The sequence below is a fragment of the Oreochromis aureus genome, linkage group 13 (genome assembly GCF_013358895.1).
Source record: "Oreochromis aureus strain Israel breed Guangdong linkage group 13, ZZ_aureus, whole genome shotgun sequence".
Classification (NCBI taxonomy): Eukaryota; Metazoa; Chordata; class Actinopteri; order Cichliformes; family Cichlidae; genus Oreochromis; species Oreochromis aureus.
This window is the reverse complement of record NC_052954.1, coordinates 16,480,460-16,499,918: the sequence shown is the minus strand read 5'-3', so window position 1 is coordinate 16,499,918 and position 19,459 is coordinate 16,480,460. Positions and strand designations below refer to the sequence as shown.

Sequence of the window (19,459 nt, the reverse complement as noted above, 5' to 3'; positions counted from 1 at the left end):
TGGAGAGAGGGCGAGCGAGTAAATCTGCTCTGTGGCTTCCCCAGCATCAGGTTTAAATGTGCGCAGAGTGTGCAACGTTTTCCGAGGGATTTCCATGCTGTCACAAAAGACCCCTGTGAGACCAGCTTATTTACCCTGCAGTAAAACCCGAGAGGGAGTAAACCGTGCAGTAAAAGTAGAAAAAGGGGCACAGTGGAATTAGATTTAGGGTCGCCTCCGGCTCTCTGTTCTGTGTGTGCCATCAGGGAAAACCCAATCTGCTGCTCTCGTTCCGTTATTCGAGTTGAATTATGTTGTGTTCGGAGTCAAGGGGTAAAATGTGTTGTATAACACACAAACAAGTTTCAGAATAGCTTTTAATTAAAGAGAGAGGTATTACATTGTTCTCAGTTATTGGTTACATAGTGGCTGGTACAGTGACAAGATATTAATTCGGCATAAATAAGCAGTTGTGCAATTAGAGGTTATTATATTTCATAATGCTACGCATAAGCACTTGCTTGACTGTACAAGATGCATTTTCACAGATGAATGCAAAATGTGCTTTTCTTTTGTTCTTTGAAGAATAACCGTTTTCAAACATATCAGAGTTTCAAGTAGAACACGAACTTGCACATAACAGAGGGTTAGCTATCGTTGGAAACCAACCAACCAATCAACTAACCAACCAACCAACCAACCAGCGCGGAGTGAAAAGATGTTTCATACACAGTACAGAGGCTGATGGCTCTGCATGGCCATCCACATGGCAAAAGTACAGTACTGCATATGTCTAACCAACATGCTCCAAACAGTTTGGAAAATTGGGTAAGAGATTCAGACATTCAGTTTCCCTCCTCCTCAGGAGTATTGCTTTGTTACATTCAACATTTTGATCATGTTCAAGTCATTTTGTCAAACTCCAGGCTGTACTGTAAGAGTCTGCATGCAATAAGAGAGCTGGTGTGTGTTTGTTAGCAGCTACAGGAACAAAGCTCACAAGCAGTGACATCCAAAGGTTGAGGTTCAAACCAGCAGCTAGAAATCATTTTAGATTTGACTTTGACCGTTGCTTTGTACAATATCTAAAGTGGCAAAATGGAAAGTTTGTAAACCTCTGAATATTTTTTGCATTTTTGGCTGAGTTTGTATTAAAATAGCTACAGAATACAGAGAAAGGATGCTATCACGTAACAAATTACATGTAATAGCCCAGCAACTAATAATTTAAATTACATCTAAATCATTTTTGTACATTTTACAAAAAAAAGGGAATATTTAGTGTCCAAATTTTAGCAAAATAGTGAATTGAAAATTTATGAATTTTCAAAAATTTGTTATATGGGGTCATTCTTTATCTGTATTTGGGATCACCAAGTTGTGATAATGTTTAATAAAATGTTGTCTTTGTGATAGATATTGTATAAAATGAGCACACAAATTAAAAAAAAAAAAAGATTGGAAGGCAGTGTGTGAACACCACACTGTTTCAGAAGTACAACTTAACGAAAAGGTGAGATGTGATGTTCCTCTGGTTTGAATTAACCAAAGTCCACCTTACAAACAGACCAAAAGCTGCTCGTTCATTCCAAACACTATCAGGTGCTCTCAAATCTGTTTCTTGTCCTCCGTCCCTAACCGCTTCAGACAAGTGGGCTGGGGTCAGTATGGAGCAAGTGATGTGTATCTTTCCAAGGCACTTGATGCTTTTCATTCCCTTAGATGATTAATTAAAGAAAATCAACATTGTTCTTTTACTAATACCCTTTTTTGCAGGGTACAAATGCACTTAAATGAAATCATAACACAATCTTGAATCAAATGCTACTCATCGAGGTTTGAAACAGACATTAACTTTGGTATGATGATCTTACACTTGTGCACTTTGATGACATTACTGCCAAGATGTAAATATTACCAGATTTAAAATAACATGCAACGTAAAAATGTAAAGAACATGGAGAAAAATATTATATTAAAAAAAACCCACAATGTTTGAGACAGAAGGCAAATCACTAAACCTGAAAAGGCAAAACAACCTCAGTGATCTAAAATAACGTGAGATAATCACAGCACCAAGAACACATACACAGACAAAGTCAGTTGAAATCATTGTAGCAAAGCTGAGAAGTACAGATTGCATATTATAGCCGGCTAAACTAAAGGAAGCCAAAGTAAAACTGTATCATCAACCTATCGCTCTGCTGGGCGCGACTGCACGTGGTCGAACATTCACAGCTTGTTTCTTACAGGTACGGTGGAAACATTCTCAAACTACTTTGTGGTCTCTTGGGTCTTCTGGTTGCCACTGGCTGCTGTGAAGCTCTAAAATCCCCTGTAAAACCTCCAACCAGACTTTGTAGCAGAAGAGGTACTGCTCCTGAAATGAGGGGGACAAAGGACACGTCTAATTTTGGTTACCATCTATTCCAACGCTTGAATTTTAACCCTTCTGCTGGCACTGACCTTGGTTTGAATCATCCCGTGCCGCTGAAGTCTCATCTCTTTCACAATGTTGCTTACGTTAATCTAAAGGTAAAAAAAGAAAGCTGTTAAGCACAGATGAAAATTCATGCATGTTTTATTTCAAATAACAGTGATTAATGAAGTGGCTGTAACCATGTTAGAGCTACTGGGTCGCACTTTGGCACAGCGGTGGTTTAAGAATAGCCAGTGATAATAGGATCTGCCCCTGCTGACCTATGTGAAAAAATTTCACATCTGATAATTGTTTTTTATTTTTCCGGAATGTGATAGATAAGTGCCATCTTTAGAACTGTGCCAGTCGCATTACTAAAACCACTAAATGCCAATGAAAACCCATCAAAGTGGATTCCACTCACAGGCAAATCATTCTCGATGAGGCTAAGGATGATGTCAGTACAAATAAGAACTCCTGTGCGTCCGATGCCAGCGCTGCAGTGCACAGTGACGGGCCCTTTATGGTGCACCGCCCTTAGGTAGCGGATGAAGCGAACCAGCTGCTCGGAGGAGTGCGGCACACCATGGTCAGGCCAGTGTGTGAACTTCAGGTGTCGAACAAAATGTGTTTCGCCAGTCTGGAATGGCAATTCATCAAATTTTTGCACAAAACTTGTATTTATTCATTTTTTTCAGTAAGTCAGAAAAGAAAGTGCCTATCTCTCACCTCACTCTCCACCATACGGATGATCTTGATGTGGAAGTATTCCAGGTACTGTTGGTTCTCGAGGTGAAGCTGGTACCTGCCTACATCCAAAGGCACACCCAGCTTCTCTGGCCAGTATTTGTGACATTTAATCCTTCCCCGCTCTACTTCCTGGGTCATCATGGAAACGACGTCAGATCTATTTTCCCAGATCATCTGCCAGAAGGTTTGCACAGTGGAAGGTAAAGGGCCCTGACAGGAGATGTAGAAGAACTCTTCATCACCAACTTGCATGCGGATGTAGCTGGCATTGATATAGTCCTGGTTCTCTCCAACCACAACACGAGTTTTGTCATCTAAAGGAAGAAAGAGCAAAAACAACACAAAAAAATAGTCTCTGTGTGTTTTTGAGTTTGAGCCACAGACTTTACATGTCACTCAGTGGTTAATGAAGCCTTGACTTGAGCATTTTTATCACCAGCATCTCGATGTTTTGAAACCAGACGTGATGAGCGAGCGGTGCATCTGACTAAGAAGTCAAGGACGCTGCGAGTTTATGAGGTAGTGATTAATTCTATTGTTTATTTAACCACAAATCAGACAGCAAACCTCTGGAATTCGTGGTGATAACACAGCTTGTAATATTATTTGTTCCTGATGCTCCTTCATTTATTAAAAATATAAATCCTAGATAATTACAACATCACATACTTGGCAGACTCAGAGAAAATTATAAGTGTGGTACCAGTGAGTTATTGAGAAATAATTTGTTCTGTGTAAATTAAATTGCTTAATTGCTGTAAACAAACATCTTCACCCCCTTCTTTCTTAGAGTCAGCTTAAAGTGAGGCAATGAAACAATGAAATGCCAAGTCCCTGAGTATTCGTTTTTACGAGCTTTAAACCACCAATGAGAAAGACGGAACCCCCAAAAACGGGAACATAAAATGAATTGCAAGGTTTGAATAAATAAAAAAAATTAAACGTTTACACTCGACTTACAGGGCAGGATGTCTCTGTAGCGGTTCTTGTCTCTGTTCTCAGGAGCTTTTCCCACTAGACAGTTGTCAGAAGGCTTCAGATGCTCCAGAGCCTTTAGTATAAACATGGACATAATAACCATAATAACTTAAGATAATGGACCATTTTAATAAATGCTGATTTTCTACAGCATGGATGTTTGTCTGCAGCTCCACAGTGGAACCCATATTGTAGTAAGTTACATAATAACTTCCTTTTTATAAATCCAGTGTCAGTGTGGAAGACGTAATTGGCACATTTTACAAGTAGTGCATACAAACCATGAACTCTTTGACCAGTTCATACTGGTCCAGTTGATGCTGGAGAATCTGGATGAGAGCTTTGACTCTGGAGCCTGAGTACTGGCTAGCCTTTGCAGGGGTAATAAGAGCTAGACTGGCCAGTTCCTCCTCTGATACTATGGGTGGGCCTGAGAAAAATATAGATTGAAAGAAGTGGAGACAAGGGTCACTTTAACCCTTTAATGCAAACTTTTATGTATTTTAACTCAGATTGTCATTACAGTACTAGAGAAACAAGCACCTGTTTGGGATGAGGCCATTTCCTGACCTTTGGTGCTGAATACATCGTCATCATCATCTTCACTGCTCCAGCCGTCTGACTGGGGTTTCCGGATGTCTTTGCAGGAGTGGTCCAAAAGTTTGCTCATAATTTGTTTCCTGGGGGAGTCAGGGGGCAGGGCAGGGGTGAGACCAGACCATTTTTAGTCTTCGGTAGGAAGGGATGAAATCATGCAAGGCTGAGCTTCCTTTCCCTGCGACTTTTCCACCTAAAATACAGTATAAACAAAAGGCTAAAATATATTTTTACTACTGCTGTACCTTTCTTTTTTTAAGCCTGCATGGAATAGTACTATACACTTCCTAACTGTTACACTAACTGACATTTTCTTCTAATGGGGATCACAGTTCACAAGCATCAACGTTTATCCCACAGTCATCTTTTATTTATTGCTCTTTGCTGCCTCCTTATGGATAATGCTGGTACTCCAGCATACAAAGATGCAGGAGGAGGGGGGTTGAAGAAGAGGACACGAAATATGTAGACAATACAAGAGAGTAGTACTACCTGTCAGAAGCTCCATGCAACATGTCAGTGACATTGAGAGATGGGCAGCAAGCTTGATGAGAAGGGGTGCTGTTACAGCTCTCCTGTTCCACAGACAAAAAGCCAGAGGAGGCAACAGAGGGGAGGAGCAAGATGTTAGCAGCAGATGTTAGTAAAGATGTAAAGAAGGGTACGATTTAATTTTAACAGTTAATAATGTTGCAGTTAGTTTATATACAGTACTGTACAAAAGTCTTGGGCTGTCTTTTCTTTTTATTTTACTAGGAAAATGAGAAATAGGTGCAGTCAGGTATTGAAACATGAGCAACCACACATGGAAAATGCTGCATACAAGACAAAAACAGAGTTTGTACAATTGTAATGAGCTTGAAAGTCAATCTTTGGTATCACCACTTTTATTCTTTAACACAGCCTGAACTCTCTTATGCCAGCTTTCTTGTTTGTTTGTTTTTTTAAAGTAATCTTTGGGAATAGTTCTCCAGGCTTCTTGAAGGACATTCAATGCTTTTCTTTGGATGTTGGCTGCTTTTGTTCTGTTCCCTACACTGCTTCAATACTGTCTGGGCTCATCTGGGCCAATCTGACTGACAGTGTTTGAATGTATGTTTTTTCTATCCAGGTATGCTTTTACTGCACTGCCAGTGTGTTTAGGACAATGGTCGTGCTGAAAAAGAAAGCCTTTCCCAATCAGATGCTTTCCAGGTAGTATTAAATGGTAATGAATTGTACTTTTCTGCAATTATAAGTTCATCAATTTTGATGAACAAAGCTGAAATGCAGCCACAATTACAGGACCTTTACCATGTTTTACAGTTGGCTGTAAACCTCTGTTGTGCTTCTTTCCTGAGCTCCTTTGTACACACATGCAAAAAACATCCCACTGAACATGATCAGGTACAGGGACTGGAGCAAAAATGAGTAAAAAAGCAGCCAATGTCCAAAGAAATCTCTGATAGACCTTCAGAAAGCTGGAGAACGATTGCTCAAGACCACTTTAAAAATTACAAGAAAATCTGGCTACTCTGAAGCAAAGTTTAAAGAAACGAGAAGTTGCTCAAGACTTTTGCACACTTCTGTATGCTTGTTAGTGTCCACATTACCTGTTTACCTGTAGTCTCATCTGTTACAACTGTCAGTAGGTGAGGTGAGGGAGGGGGCGATGTTAGAACAACATCTGCTTCATTAACCACAGGGTCTGACGTTGCCTCTAAAACAGCAAATGTAGACAAAATGTCAACAAATAACAAGATTAAAATAATCACGTTTTTTTGTTAATGAAATATTACAAATCTCTCTGAGTCTACAGCTTGTTTTAAACATCTGCTTTCTACAAATCCTAATAATAAGAAGGGGCCACACTTTATTTTAGAGTACCCTAATAAGACATAAGAAGCTGTATTTGGATCAAATTACACAGAGCTAGAAATAATGTTTTTATTAGGCAAATTTTACAAGCCATACCTTCATTAGGCATTATTCAAGACTTTGCATGAGCTTATTTGACACTACAGTTGTGCTGTAATGTGTTGCAAATTACCCTCTAAGAAAGTGTGAGCCTCTAATAATAGGAGATAAAGAGGGATTTGACTTTATGTCTCAATATAGAGTTGTAATGACAGTAAATAAAGAGCCTAGTAGCTATCATAGCCTGGTATTAGGGGTTTGGAAAGTGAAATAATATTTTTTAAAACGTGTGAGAGTAGACTGTCAACAAAGTACCACCTACACGTTGTAAAAGTCTGGACACCATCAAGATTTTAAGGCATGATTGAACATGTGATCCACTATGCTTTAGATTTCTTCTAATGACCAACAAATGATCCAGTAGTAAGGTGAAAGTCAGAGACAATTTGTAAGTATATCTTACGGCACTAAATCTGGTTTTCAAAGCGATCTTAACTTATGTGTAAGGCACTATAAACATACTATTTCTAATTGTAGTTATGCCTAATTAGACACAAAATATGGATTTTTACATCTTTTACCATAAAATTTAGCGCAGCTTAGGAAATGTATTTGTCAGAGAGCATACCAGGGGGGCGGTCCACTGGCCTGTTCAGCATGAGGTCAGGTGAAGAGCAATTATCAGGGTTGGACACAAGAGCAGGCTGCTCAGCTAAAATAGCTTCAGTTTGAGCTGACATGTTGGGCGGTGTAGGTGACTCGGAGTAGGTCAGGGGCAGGACGTCTCTGCAGATGGTGAGCTGCACAGTCCCTTCAGCTTTGCGTAGGATTTCCACCACCTTACTGTGGCTCAGTCCAGACACAATCACACCATTCACCTAGCATGGGCACAAAGAAAATCAAAGCCTCCCCCCCGACTATGGCGGTAAAAAAAAATTAATTCCATTACATACGTTGTGTTGTTACCTCTAACAGAATATCTCCCACTCTCAGTCGACCGTCCTGCTCAGCTACTCCACCTGAGCAAATTTCTCTCACCCTGAGCATGCTGCCATTTGTTCCCCCAACCAATGCAAAGCCGAGACCTCCTCCTTCTGGTTTAGTGAACTCCACTTGCATGATGCAATTCTAAGAAGACAAGAATTGAGAAATAAGGAAACAGATTCTCTTATCAGTTTTATAGCTGTGTATTTACAAGGCCAGACTGTATTCTACATAAAAAATTACCACTGTGTCGTGTACATAAATGAAGAGTAAAGAATGCTTGTCAAACACACAGATAGTGAATACATTAGCAGATTGACACTAAGCAGACTCATGTTACAGTGTCCCCTTAGACGGACACTTGTTTAAGCAAAGCAGAAGGTGTACAGGAGAAAAGACTAGGCTATTGGACAGAACATACATTTGTTAATAAACTTACATCCTGTTCTTGGCCGAGAGAGAGACATCTGAATTGTCCAGCAGTCTGATACACAGCTTCAGCTGAAAAAAAGCCCATTCAGACAAAAAAAAGTGTTAACACGTACATTATTATGCTTTTAGAAAACATCAAGCAAGTTTAACAAGGGGAACTTCTGGAGTTTGGCTCTAAACCAGCAGTGGAACTTTCCTTCTCTACCGATTTGCATCCATGCGACCTTCTGCATCAAAATAAATTTCAAAACCAAACACATGGAGAAAAAACAGCAACACACACCAACCTCCCACCTCTTCGGACATTTTGAAAGAGAAGTGTTGAGCGGTGTATTTCTTCTATGACAGCAAAACAAAGCTGATCTTTTCAGACTGACCCTCTCCGCTTCATACACCGTCACCAGGCAACTGAGATACCTGTCCTATAGACCACTGGCTGTATGGTTCTGACTCTGTGTACGTGTGTGTGTGTGTGCAACGCCTTTGGCCTTGCAGTCCAATACACCAGTGGAGGGCCAGAGGCTCGCTAATTATTAATCCTGCTGTGAGAGCCCAGGATCTGTCTGTCAGCATTCAGATCACACACATGTAAACGCACACACTCAGCTGCAAAGAGAGCTATCTGTCAGCACCAAGCTCATGCTTCACCCTGACAATGGGACAACCATCAAAGAGATGAATGGTAACTAGTTACTGTGCTGATGATGAAAAGAATTTGGAGGAAGCAAAAAGAGAAATAAATGAATGCGAGAAAGAAAAAACCTCACCATCTTCAGTAGGAGAGTCTTTCTCTGGGGAGACTGGCTCTTCAAAACGAGCAAAGGACTTCCTGTCCTTTTTCCAGTCAAACAGACCTGTCGAAGAGAACAAAGAGATCAAGCATTAAAAAATACCTTTGCATTACACGCAAGTAATTGTTTTGCTTCCCAGAATTTTAAGGTTTTCTGGTAATGATTGAACCTAAATTATCATTGTTGAGCACAAACATATTTGGTTTCTAAGCAATGCATCATTGCATATACTGCATAGAAACCAAACTATCCTGTTTAGCTGTCCTTGGAGTCCCGATCAAGTGAAGCCATGCCATAAATTCTTTGGAAGCACTTACCGTTCCACTTACCCCTGGGGGTCACTGGCTGCTCTTCTCTGTAACAGACACAAGAACAGACTCATTCAAAGAAAGAAAGGCAAACACTAAAAACATTATCTCTCTAACCATTAATACCTGATGACTTTTAGTTTCACTTTACGTGGAGCGATCTCACAAGCTTTGACTGCATCCTCTAGTGTCATTCCCAGCGTGCACCTTCCACAGATGTACAGGATCTTGTCATTGGGTTGGACACTACCCTCCTCGCTGGCGGGGGAACCTGGCACCACCTCCAGACAGTAGATGCCCTGCCATTTACTACCAATGCCACCTGTCAGCTTTATTCCTGGAAAGGGCACGCACACAGATTAATTCAAATAATATATGATTGATGTGCTTCTATGCAGTAAGTCAAAGTTTATATAAAGTCCCACCCAGCTGTCCTGAAGGTGTCTTGTGTAGAACAATATCAGGCAGGCTGTCACAAGGGGGTGGAGCCACCAGGTTGCTCACTGCTCTTCCTATTGTCATACTCAGTCTCCTTGGAGATGACCTGAGAATAGTCATGGCAACGTCATCTGCCACACTGGTAACATCGTGGCCATTTACCTGGTAAAAGATGACAGACAATGAACAGTTGTCATATCAACAGGACACGCTTAATGATTACTTTAAATGTGCAGGCACAAGTTTTGGTGCATACTGTGACGAGCCTGTCTCCTGCCCTGAGTCGTCCATCTGCCTTGGCTGGATTGTCCAATATTTCCTGTATGTAGTAGCAGTTGTCTAGTTTGCTTCGAGTGATGGTGAACCCAAAGCTTCCACTTCTGGACTTAGTCAGAACCACTGACAGCTCAAATTCTTTAACCAATCCCTGTGAGAATAGAAATTAGAAGGTCATGATTTTAAGAAAAAAACAAGAAAACTTTAATTTTGAAAGTTGGTGTGGGGGATATAAAAAGCTTCAAAAGTCAGTTGTCCTAAAAAGAAACACCTGGATGAACATTTGACACTAATTAGGTTCATTAGCACCAGGTCAGTAACATGACTAAGTTAATAAAGATCATCTTAGAGATGCAGAGGTTCAGAGAATCTGTGGCGACGCCTTTTATATTTTCATGTTTTTTGGAGATTTTTATCACCATTTCTTCCGATAATGAGTAGGTGGCACTCACAGGGATCTTTTTCTTTGGAAGAAGAATCATATGATCCATGAAACATGCCTTTTAGGTTGGTCAGATGCTGCCAACACCACCCCTTTGATTTTAACATAGAGGGGAAACCCTGGGTTAAGTTAGCCAGTTGATAAACAGCGTGATATAACTGCTTATCCTGATTGCCAATGTTAGTGAATCCAGAATGGAAAGATACCCAGGGTATATCAAACTGTCTTCATAGTATAGGGCAGAGTAGCACTGCATTAAAAACAGGGCTGACTGTCATTCCTGTTTTTAATGCAGCCTGCTCCATGGGCTCAGGAATGCTTCCAGATATCATCCTCTGTGAATCCAGACTGAGTTCAAAAGCCTGCATCTCTGTTGGTTTGGGGTTACATTAGTGCCTATGGAACTGGCACCTTGCATATCTGGAAAGGCACCATCAATGCTGAAAGGTATATACAGATTTTAGAGCAACATATGAACCCATCCAGAACACCTCTTTATTAGGGAAGACCCTGCATATTTCAGCAAGACAATGCTAAACACCATAAGCTACTATAACAGTGGAAGAATTGAGGTGTTGAACCAGCCTGACCTTTCACCAGTTGAAAAAATTAACACATCATGAAATGAAAAATACAACATAATAGCAGGCAAACTAAAATTGTTGAAAACACAGCAAAATAAAACTAGAACGTCATCGACTTGCCTTTCTTCGACTCTCTTCCTCTTCCTCATCATATTCGTCATCATCGTAATCTTTGTATTCCTTTTCTTTCTTTTCTGGTTCTTCTCTAAATTGGATCGGAGCAGCCAGGGGCAGCAGTGTGGGGGGCAGCACTGGGGCAGGTGGACTAGGACAGGGAGCCACAGAGATAATCTGAGCTGTGATAGGGGTCAGTGGTGGAGGTTGAGGTGGGGGCACCAGGGGGCGGCTGATCTTGGACATGGCTTTGTAGTGACTTGGAAGAAGTCCCTGCTGGATCGGGTGGTGCTTGGTTTTTGGAGGCTGTGTTGTGAGTGGCTGGGATGGGTGTACCAGGGAACAAGTGGTGGGGGTGTCAGATAAGAGGTTGAGGGCCAAGGTGGTGGGGTTGGGGTGTGGATACTGCAAGCTACTTGAGGTTTGAGAGCTAAAGTTGGCTGTTTGAGTGCTAGCGGTGGGAAGCATGTGAGGAGGCTCCAGTGTGGAGCTGATGGTCAGGTACTCTTCATCTGCCATGATAGTGAGTCCATTTCCCATGAGGCAATAGGTGACACTTCCATCTGCCTCCTCTCTGACTCCACTGCCGATTAAAAAAAAAATCTTATTTTGTGGTCTGCTTAAAATTAAGCCAAATGTTCATGTTCATCCTAACAATAAAACTCTGTCCCGATAAAAGACATCTGCACGAGTTTTAAAAATAACCACACAACATGCACATCAACACATGACAGCTGGCATCTGAAACATTACCTGGTATACACAGAGTTGGAGCCAGTCTTAGGACAGACATCAATAAGCATCACAGTAGAGCTTGATGTTGTTGCATCCTCCTCCTCCACATCTTTGCTCTTCTTTTCTGCTTCTGCTTCCTTTTGTTGCTCGAGCTTCCCAGCAGCTAGTTGTGCCTCTGTTGGGGCAGGTGGAGACCCAGAGCCAGGCGAGGTAGGTGAGGCAGGTGATGCTGGCGAGACTGGTGAAGGAGGAGATGTAGGTGATGTTGGTGAAGGAGGTGAGCGAGGGGGAGATGGTGGAGTCTGTTGTGTCTGCACTTCTGCCTTGAGATCCTCCTGGCTCTCTGGGAGTTGTGGAGCTGCAGGAAGTTCTGAGTTTTTCTCTGTTTTTCTGGTCGGCTCCTCCTCCTGGTTGGAGGGCTTTTTGAGGAGCTCGCTGTAGTCCTCCCCCAACCTGATGTCCAGAGACCGGGATCGAGCATCACGGAGGGGTGTAAGACGCTACAGTCAGACAGAAAGTACAATAGTTTGTCTAATAATATCTACCTTGGGACTGAATTTACAGGGATTCATGAGTATATTAGCTCACCAGCGAGTTATTATCTCCATCATTCAGTGCTCCTGGTCCAGGTCGGCAGATCAGCAGATGAACCTCAGATGGAGCTCCACGTAGCAGAAGCAAAACCCTCTGAGACAAACAGAAAAGGCTGATGGGCTAAGAAACTTTGAATTGGTTAAAACATGAGACAGACTTAAAATGTGCACAGCTATCTGACCAACATATGTTTAAAAGCAACCCTGCTATTACCATTGTAACTTCTTGGCAGTACAGAGAAGATTAAATGACACAAGCACAATGACACAAAGTGTTTTCTATTTCAAGTGGTACAAGATTAAAGGATTAGTGAAACAATGAAGTGAATGAGACTTGAGAGAGAACAAGGTCACTTGTGTTACTTATACACTCGGCAGTCCATTCATGATTATCCATTGTGCTTCCACAGGTTTACACAGTTTTAAGGCTACATTGGCTATCTTGCAAACAGGTTTATTTTGCTTTTTAGCTTCTTATGGTCCAATTGTGCACCCACATTCTTGTCCTCTTATAAATATAAGAAATTTAAAAAAAAAACTAAACAAAAATTACAGCTCTTTATATATATAATAAATACACTATCTGATATAAACATGTAAATTCTACCTGATAAGGAAGATTCTTGAGAGGCTCTTTGTTGACCGTCAGAATGATGTCTCCTTCCCGCAGCAGGCCACTTTCCTGCGCTGGCTGACCTGGGAACAGACGTTTGATGCGGACCACGCTGCCGCGGTCTGGTCCTGAGTGCAGCTGGGAGATATAAAAGCTGAAGCCGAGGCCAGACAAGCTCTTCCTCAGCACCACCTCATGTGTGTTTTCTAGGAAAGAGATGAAAGGAAATACTTGAGCATTAACATGTGAATTGTGATCTTTAGCAATGTGCTAAGAACATTTTTTAATTCAGTGTCACAAATGCATGTATATTTCTTTTCCGTTATTATTATTTGGTAATGCATTTTTCCCCTTTTATTTTACTTTTTTCCCTACTATTACCAGTAAAGAAGGGAAGGCTATGTGCCAGTGAACAGGAAGCTTTAAGGTTTCAGTGGATGCAATCCCAAGGGACTGAGGCGGCATCAGCCCAAGATGACTCTGACAGCAACCACAATGTAGCTGTCAGATGACTCACAGTCACCTCTGGGCCATGTGTGCACGAGTGTGTGTCCCTGACACTGTCTATCTTTTCTTTTTATTACGAGGGTAAATGCCCCTTCGTCTCCCCTCTCACCATTGGTTACAAAGCTGTAGTCCTTGGCTCGACCACTCAAGGTCGTTTCCATGGAGACTTCAGTCCTGAGGGGCTGTGTGTGTGATGCACTGTGGACCAAGGCAGGGCAGGGCGAGTCAGGTCTAGGCTCCAGAATTACTGTGGGCTCCCTCTCGAGCAGCAGGCTCACCACCTATAGGGAGCAGATGACGCACATACTCCCCCTTAATATGTTTGATAAATTTAATGGAACAAATAGCGTCACAGCGGGCACAGAGAATGTGTAGCAACACTGGTTCCTGTCATTTTTTCACTGCATGTATATTGTCAACCGTGAATAACGCTTCCTTAAAAAAAGTTAAGGTGGAAAGGTCTAAAGGGTCAGGACAAGTCCTTGTAATTGTAAATTCAAGAGTTTGGACTTTAGTGCTTTTGTCATTATGTTAAGTTTTATGCTTTTATAGTTAAGCTAATTTAACTAATGCAGACTCATTAGGGAAGGATTATCATCATGGATCACGAAAAGATGGATTTAAAGAGATGAAGAAAAACGTAACCTCTGTGGAAGACAGTCACTTAGTACTGATATTAATGTAATCATATCAGCAAACGAGAACATTTGTGTGTGTGATTGTGTTTCATTGCATGAGCAAGTGTTCATGCCTGTGTATGTATACCTCCCCAGTCCTCTTCAGGAACTCGACAGCTTGATGGTGAGTCACGCCCCTCAGGTTGGACCCGTCAACCTCCAGCAGTCTGTCACCTGTCATACGCACAAGCACAAACCTCATCATCATTAGCAGCATCAGAACCTAAACTGTTTGTGATGTGTGTGTGTGTGTGTGTGTGTGTGTGTGTGTATGTGTGCGGTTGATGACATGTCAACAAACTTCAAGGTCTCTCCTGCTCACTGAGGCACAAAACACGACACAGCACAGAGGTTTACAACATTCAAATAACAGCAACAGCAAATGTTTTATAATATAATTTCTCAAATACATTTTTATGCTCTTTGGGGTTGAGACATTTTTTATCTTACTGTTCAATACACGATCACTTATGTAATATGCTGCATATGGAAGCTTAGGAACTTTTGTGTCAGAGTCATACTTTACAATGCTGTGATGATGATGATGTTAGGGCGACTGTTATTAAGGATATACTTACAATGTAACAACAACTGATAAACTGGAAATAGTCATTGATAACTGTGCGAATTTATCCAGGTTTAGAAGTTTAATACGGATCCTGCACATTTTCACTATTTATTTTTTTATAACCCTTTACCTTTTTCGACACCTGATCATATCTTCTAGTGCCAAATAAAACGATTACCAATTTGAATGCGACCATCCTGCTCAGCAGCACCACCAGGCACCAGACTCTTGATGTAAATGCCTCCATCATGCACATTAGTGTTAATTCCTCCCTTTGGCAAGACAGAAAAAAAAAGGAAATTCATTTGGCTGACAGTAAAGCAGTGATCTTATAAAGTTTTTATTTGATTTAAATCAATTCAAATTAAATTAGTCAAGATAAAGTATTTGGCATTACATAAAGAACATGCTGTATTTTTACAGCTTCCCTATCCAAAATGATTTAGTAAAGAAACCAAAGTCTACTTTCTTTTACAACTAGAGAACAGGAGGAAAACACTCTTCATTAAAAGGGAACATTTCACTCACAGCAACACTGATGCCAAGGCTTCCACTGCTTTTCCTCAGCTCCACTACAAACCGCTCGCCTGTTTTAAGGCTCAAGATAGAGGGCGACCGAGAGCAAATGTCCTGAAAAAGACGCAGAACGGAGGATTGATGTTCGATTACAAGAAATGATTTCATGAAAAATTACATACAGTAGCATGAAAATGTATTGTAATGTTTAGAGGTTTTTTCTGCAAGTAAAACGTGAAATTTAAAAATTCTTTGATTTAGAGTGTTTGTACTTGTTACTTGATAGTTTTGCAAAATGTGGCAGTTATTCAAAACAATTCTGTAAATGTATGCAAGTTTTAAAATAAGTGTCTGTAGCCCTTAATATTATAGGTAACAGTGTAAATGTTGCAGATATAATGACTTTCAAATAATTTAACATCTGTACTGAACTGAAAATAAATAGATAGTTAAAGTATTCCTAAAAAAGAAAGGAATGAATGAGTGCATCTCCTTGGGACACTTCTGAATCCTGTGAATGACGACATCTTAGTTTTATCCAATTATTGTGAGCACTTAATCTGTTTATCGGTTACCATTGGACTCTTTTATCAGCTTTGACAGCACTGCTTCTTTTAAAAACAGTAAAGTCAATCATCTCTAACCGCTGTCTTCTGAGCACTGGTTCTAACCTGGGCATCGTGTATTCGCACCACAGGAATGTGAAGCTTCCTGTTGTGTTTTGGAGTTGCCATGCTGGACAATGTGATGACCTCCTCGAGTTCCTCCACTCCAGGACGGTACTCTGTGCCACTCAGGGTAGTCTGTGACCCGAAGTTCCTCTCCAACGCTAATCCAAGAGTACTCTGACTCAAAGAACTTTGTCTGTCCTTCAGCGACTCTGAGAGGAAAACAACCAGGTGGCATTAAAGACCTAAAACCATAAAATAACTACTACTCTGCACAGTATGATCTGATAATAATTTATCAATATTTGAAGGATGGACGGAGAAAGCAGTGGGCTGATCTTACGCTTAGGCTGGGACACAATGAGCTCCACCTCATCGGGGCTGCTCTGTAAGATGGCAGCAGCATCACTGAATGTCACTCCTTCCAAACTAGTCTTATTTAGTGAGATGAGACGTCCACCTGGAAAAATCAGCAAATCACCTTCAAGTCCTTCTGACACATCATGTCCAGTCTAATTGTGTATCTTTCTCTAGAGATTTTATGATACATTTTCATCCCATATCTATATTTTTTAATCTGCATCGTTTGAGCTTCGCACCTGGTTTGATTCGTCCATCTTTCTCTGCAGGGCCATCAGGCACAATGGAAGCAATGAAGATCCCAAGGTCAAGTTTGCCTGTATTGTCCTCTCCCACTATCACAAAGCCTGAAACAGGAGCAGAGAATATGAAGACTTTTACTAAAGAATCACTTGGCATTAATGTTATGCCAGGAATTTTATCTCTTTGTTTCTTTGTTTCTCAAGTGTTGCTGGAGTTCCTGCTTTTTTAATTCTTTCATCTTCTCCATGCACCTTGGAAGCAGGTGAAGTTGTGCCAGGATTTTTTCCAGGAATTTTATCTCTCTCAGCTAAATCTGCGGTAATAAACTCACCAAAGCCCAGTTTGGGATCTTTCTTCAGGGTCACGCAGACTATCTCTCTCTCTGGTGGGGTCCGGGTTGGTGTATCAACTGCAAAACACATGTTTTTTAATATGACAAATGGGCAGCAGTAAACTATTTATGTTTGCCTCGTTATTGTGCACTGGGTCACAGGGGCAGGTCAAATGTATGGTGTGGGTTTAGGTCATATAAACAGACCAAAACATTAAGACTTGTACGCACTTTAGAAATGTTCAAATCAACAAATCTGGAATTAGATCTAAACACATGAAGAAAACATGTGGACTCCACATAGAAGAGCCCCTACTGAAAAGAAGAATAACTATTGTTGTGAGGGGACAGTGTCAGCCAGACAACCAGACTGTCACTCTAATTCAACTCTGTGACCATCAAGTTTTAAAACCTAATATGACTTAGAGGCTACCAAACAGGTGTCAGGTGCTCCATGCTGATTTAGTGTGTTACTCAAAGACTTGTTGCATTTCTATGTTATTTGTCAGCTCACCTCGAATAGAGGATGAGGCATCAGAGTCCTGCTTCTGTAGTGACATACTGGACATCATCCTGGGAAGAAGCTCTGGCGTACTACAACATATGTTCACGGTAACATTTAGCTAAATCCACCTATATTGTTGTGATAATAACATGAAACTTGTAATCATTATTAAGGGCTACCTCCAACACTGTCGCTCTTTTACATCCCTGAGGTCTCCCGTTTCGGGCAGATCCTTGTTCAGCTCTCTACTCATCTCTCTCCTCATCTCTCTCTGTTGGCGGAGCCGAGCCTCCAATTTGGCAGTCAAGTCGTCACAGGACTTGGAGAGGGAGTCTGGTTGACCGGGCGCCAATCCTACATGGTTCAACATGCCCTCTGAGCAGGATATCCGCCTTAAGTTCAGGTTACGACCCCTGTAGGCGGATATGTACTTTTCCATGTTTTCATCTGGAGAAACAAAGTAGAATCAGGTGCTGTTTACTCTTTGTTGTGCTTGGTTAAAACCTTCTTTTAATATTAGCACTGCTAAACCCTGAAACAATATTTTTTGCTCACAGTACTCATTTCTTTTTCCATTTACGAATAAATATGATCAGTTTTTCCTACCAATCCCATCTCCAGGAGAAATGAGAAAAAAATAATAAATCAATCTAAGACATTTTATCCTATCCAGTGAGAGAAGAAAAAAATGTTGTTTTTCTTCTTCTCTCACTTAATTGGGATCAGGCTGGACAAAGAAGAGCTCTTATTCTGATTTCTCTTTTATTTGTGCAGTTTAATCTTTAAGCAGTCAAAATATTCCCACCTGGGATTAAGGTGTGGTTTAGCTGTCGTGACGTCATCTCGCTGTGAAACTTGTGCTGTGCTGAGCAGAGGTTTAGGAGGTATTGTGCTATTTTTGAGCTTTCCGTTACAAAACCATGCTTTTTCCCACTGGGGCCACCACACTCTATAATCAGTTTACGTCGCTGAAAGACATAAATCATTATTTAGTTCCTTTGAGCTTCATAGCAATACTACAAGTAATGTCTTACACAGCTTAGAAAAGTCTGACTGAAAGGCCATATGTTTTTACCCCAGTGGATATGGAGTCAGTTTCCCTCCAGAGGAAGCGTCTGGTGACAGTCCGGACGTGATTCTTCATCTCGTACACGATGATTCCTTTGGCACAGACTCCCAAGACCAACTCTCCAACCACCGGCCTTTTCTCTCGCCCCACACGGTGGAACATAACTCCATACTCTGGTAGCTGTTGTGCAATCTGATGTGCACATGGTTTTCAGATTTTGTGGGACTCAAAATCTGGGAGTTTAGCTGTTGATCCAACTCTCATATATACATGTATTTATAAACTAAGCAGAACAGTAAAACTGTCAAATTAAAAAAAATAGTAGTTGTAATAAAAAAGTTCACCCAGACTTATGACTATAGCATACATGCAGTAACTAAAGGACAATATAAGCTACTTTTTAAACGAGTCTGTGTACTTGTGTGGGAATAAATGCATTATTAGTGTGGTTACCTTTAGGTACTCCATTTCTGCCTCTTCTGGCAGCATCTGTGCATGACTTGCATGTAGTCTTGGCAACTCTTCCTTGACGCTGGGCAGGGCAAGCTTCTCAAGCATCCTCTTGGACACATAGTGCTCTGGTTGGTAATAGTTCTTGCCATATAACTGAAAAAGAGACACAAAAAGGATAAGGATACACACTGACAGATAATGCTACTACTTAAAGACATGCTGCAAACATGATTGTTATGTCCTCTGTACCTCTGACATGTAATCACCAAACTCAGCCTGCAGCGCAAGAGCAGCCAAGAATAAGCCTGTCTCCTCATTACAGTAAAGCCTGTCCTCCAAGATATCCTTACGCAGCTGTAAGTAGTACTGGTGACGAGTCAGTTTGTGCCTAGGAAGGAGGAACAAAAAAAAGAAGAAAAAAGCAACAGTGGGTTTAACTAAATACATTTCTGAAAATGAGCTTCCTGCATATGAGTTAATCGTGAGACCGCTGCAGCACTTACAGAATGAAGGAGATATCATCAACAAAAAATTTGACTCGAAGAAACACCAAAAAGGATGATATCTGCCCTTTTTTCCAACTGTCAGGGGCAACTTTGGAGATTTTTGTTTCATGATCCAAAAAGAAATATT

At 41.0% G+C, this 19,459-nt stretch overlaps 1 protein-coding gene across 3 annotated transcripts; it reads right to left on the bottom strand.

Moving 5' to 3' along the window:
• Positions 1-366: 366 nt before the first annotated feature.
• LOC116319589 (tyrosine-protein phosphatase non-receptor type 20-like) lies at positions 367-19,181 on the bottom strand. Of its 3 annotated transcripts, XM_039621435.1 has the most exons (35): positions 19,076-19,181; positions 18,827-18,979; positions 18,380-18,565; positions 18,110-18,272; positions 17,484-17,751; positions 17,314-17,393; positions 16,800-16,877; positions 16,465-16,572; positions 16,209-16,325; positions 15,869-16,077; positions 15,210-15,311; positions 14,860-14,953; positions 14,202-14,287; positions 13,546-13,717; positions 12,924-13,135; positions 12,312-12,410; positions 11,742-12,223; positions 10,995-11,571; positions 9,829-9,999; positions 9,560-9,734; positions 9,261-9,471; positions 9,144-9,181; positions 8,803-8,889; positions 8,043-8,104; positions 7,586-7,747; positions 7,248-7,497; positions 6,316-6,422; positions 5,216-5,298; positions 4,697-4,806; positions 4,408-4,556; positions 4,109-4,199; positions 3,128-3,462; positions 2,823-3,038; positions 2,446-2,508; positions 367-2,359 (listed from the first exon to the last, which is right to left on the bottom strand). In XM_039621435.1, exons 1-35 carry the CDS (start codon positions 19,082-19,084, stop codon positions 2,249-2,251), a joined length of 5,616 nt encoding a protein of 1,871 aa, XP_039477369.1. In that variant the 5' UTR covers positions 19,085-19,181; the 3' UTR covers positions 367-2,248. The 3 variants fall into 3 exon arrangements, with proteins under 3 accessions (XP_039477369.1, XP_039477370.1, XP_039477371.1); XM_039621436.1 differs by lacking the exons at positions 8,803-8,889; positions 9,144-9,181; positions 9,261-9,471; ... (18 more) ...; positions 18,827-18,979; positions 19,076-19,181 and adding an exon at positions 8,323-8,420 and having other exon boundaries at positions 4,670-4,806; XM_039621437.1 differs by lacking the exons at positions 5,216-5,298; positions 7,586-7,747; positions 8,043-8,104; ... (21 more) ...; positions 18,827-18,979; positions 19,076-19,181 and having other exon boundaries at positions 4,670-4,806; positions 7,248-7,385.
• Positions 19,182-19,459: the final 278 nt, after the last annotated feature.

Excerpts from the sequence above, each read along its gene's own strand:
- LOC116319589 (XM_039621435.1), bottom strand. Across the intron at positions 12,224-12,311 it reads ATGGAGATAATAACTCGCTG|CGTCTTACACCCCTCCGTGA; the intron begins GTGAGCTAATAT and ends GTCTGACTGTAG. Across the intron at positions 4,807-5,215 it reads TTGCATGGAGCTTCTGACAG|GAAACAAATTATGAGCAAAC; the intron begins GTAGTACTACTC and ends TGACTCCCCCAG.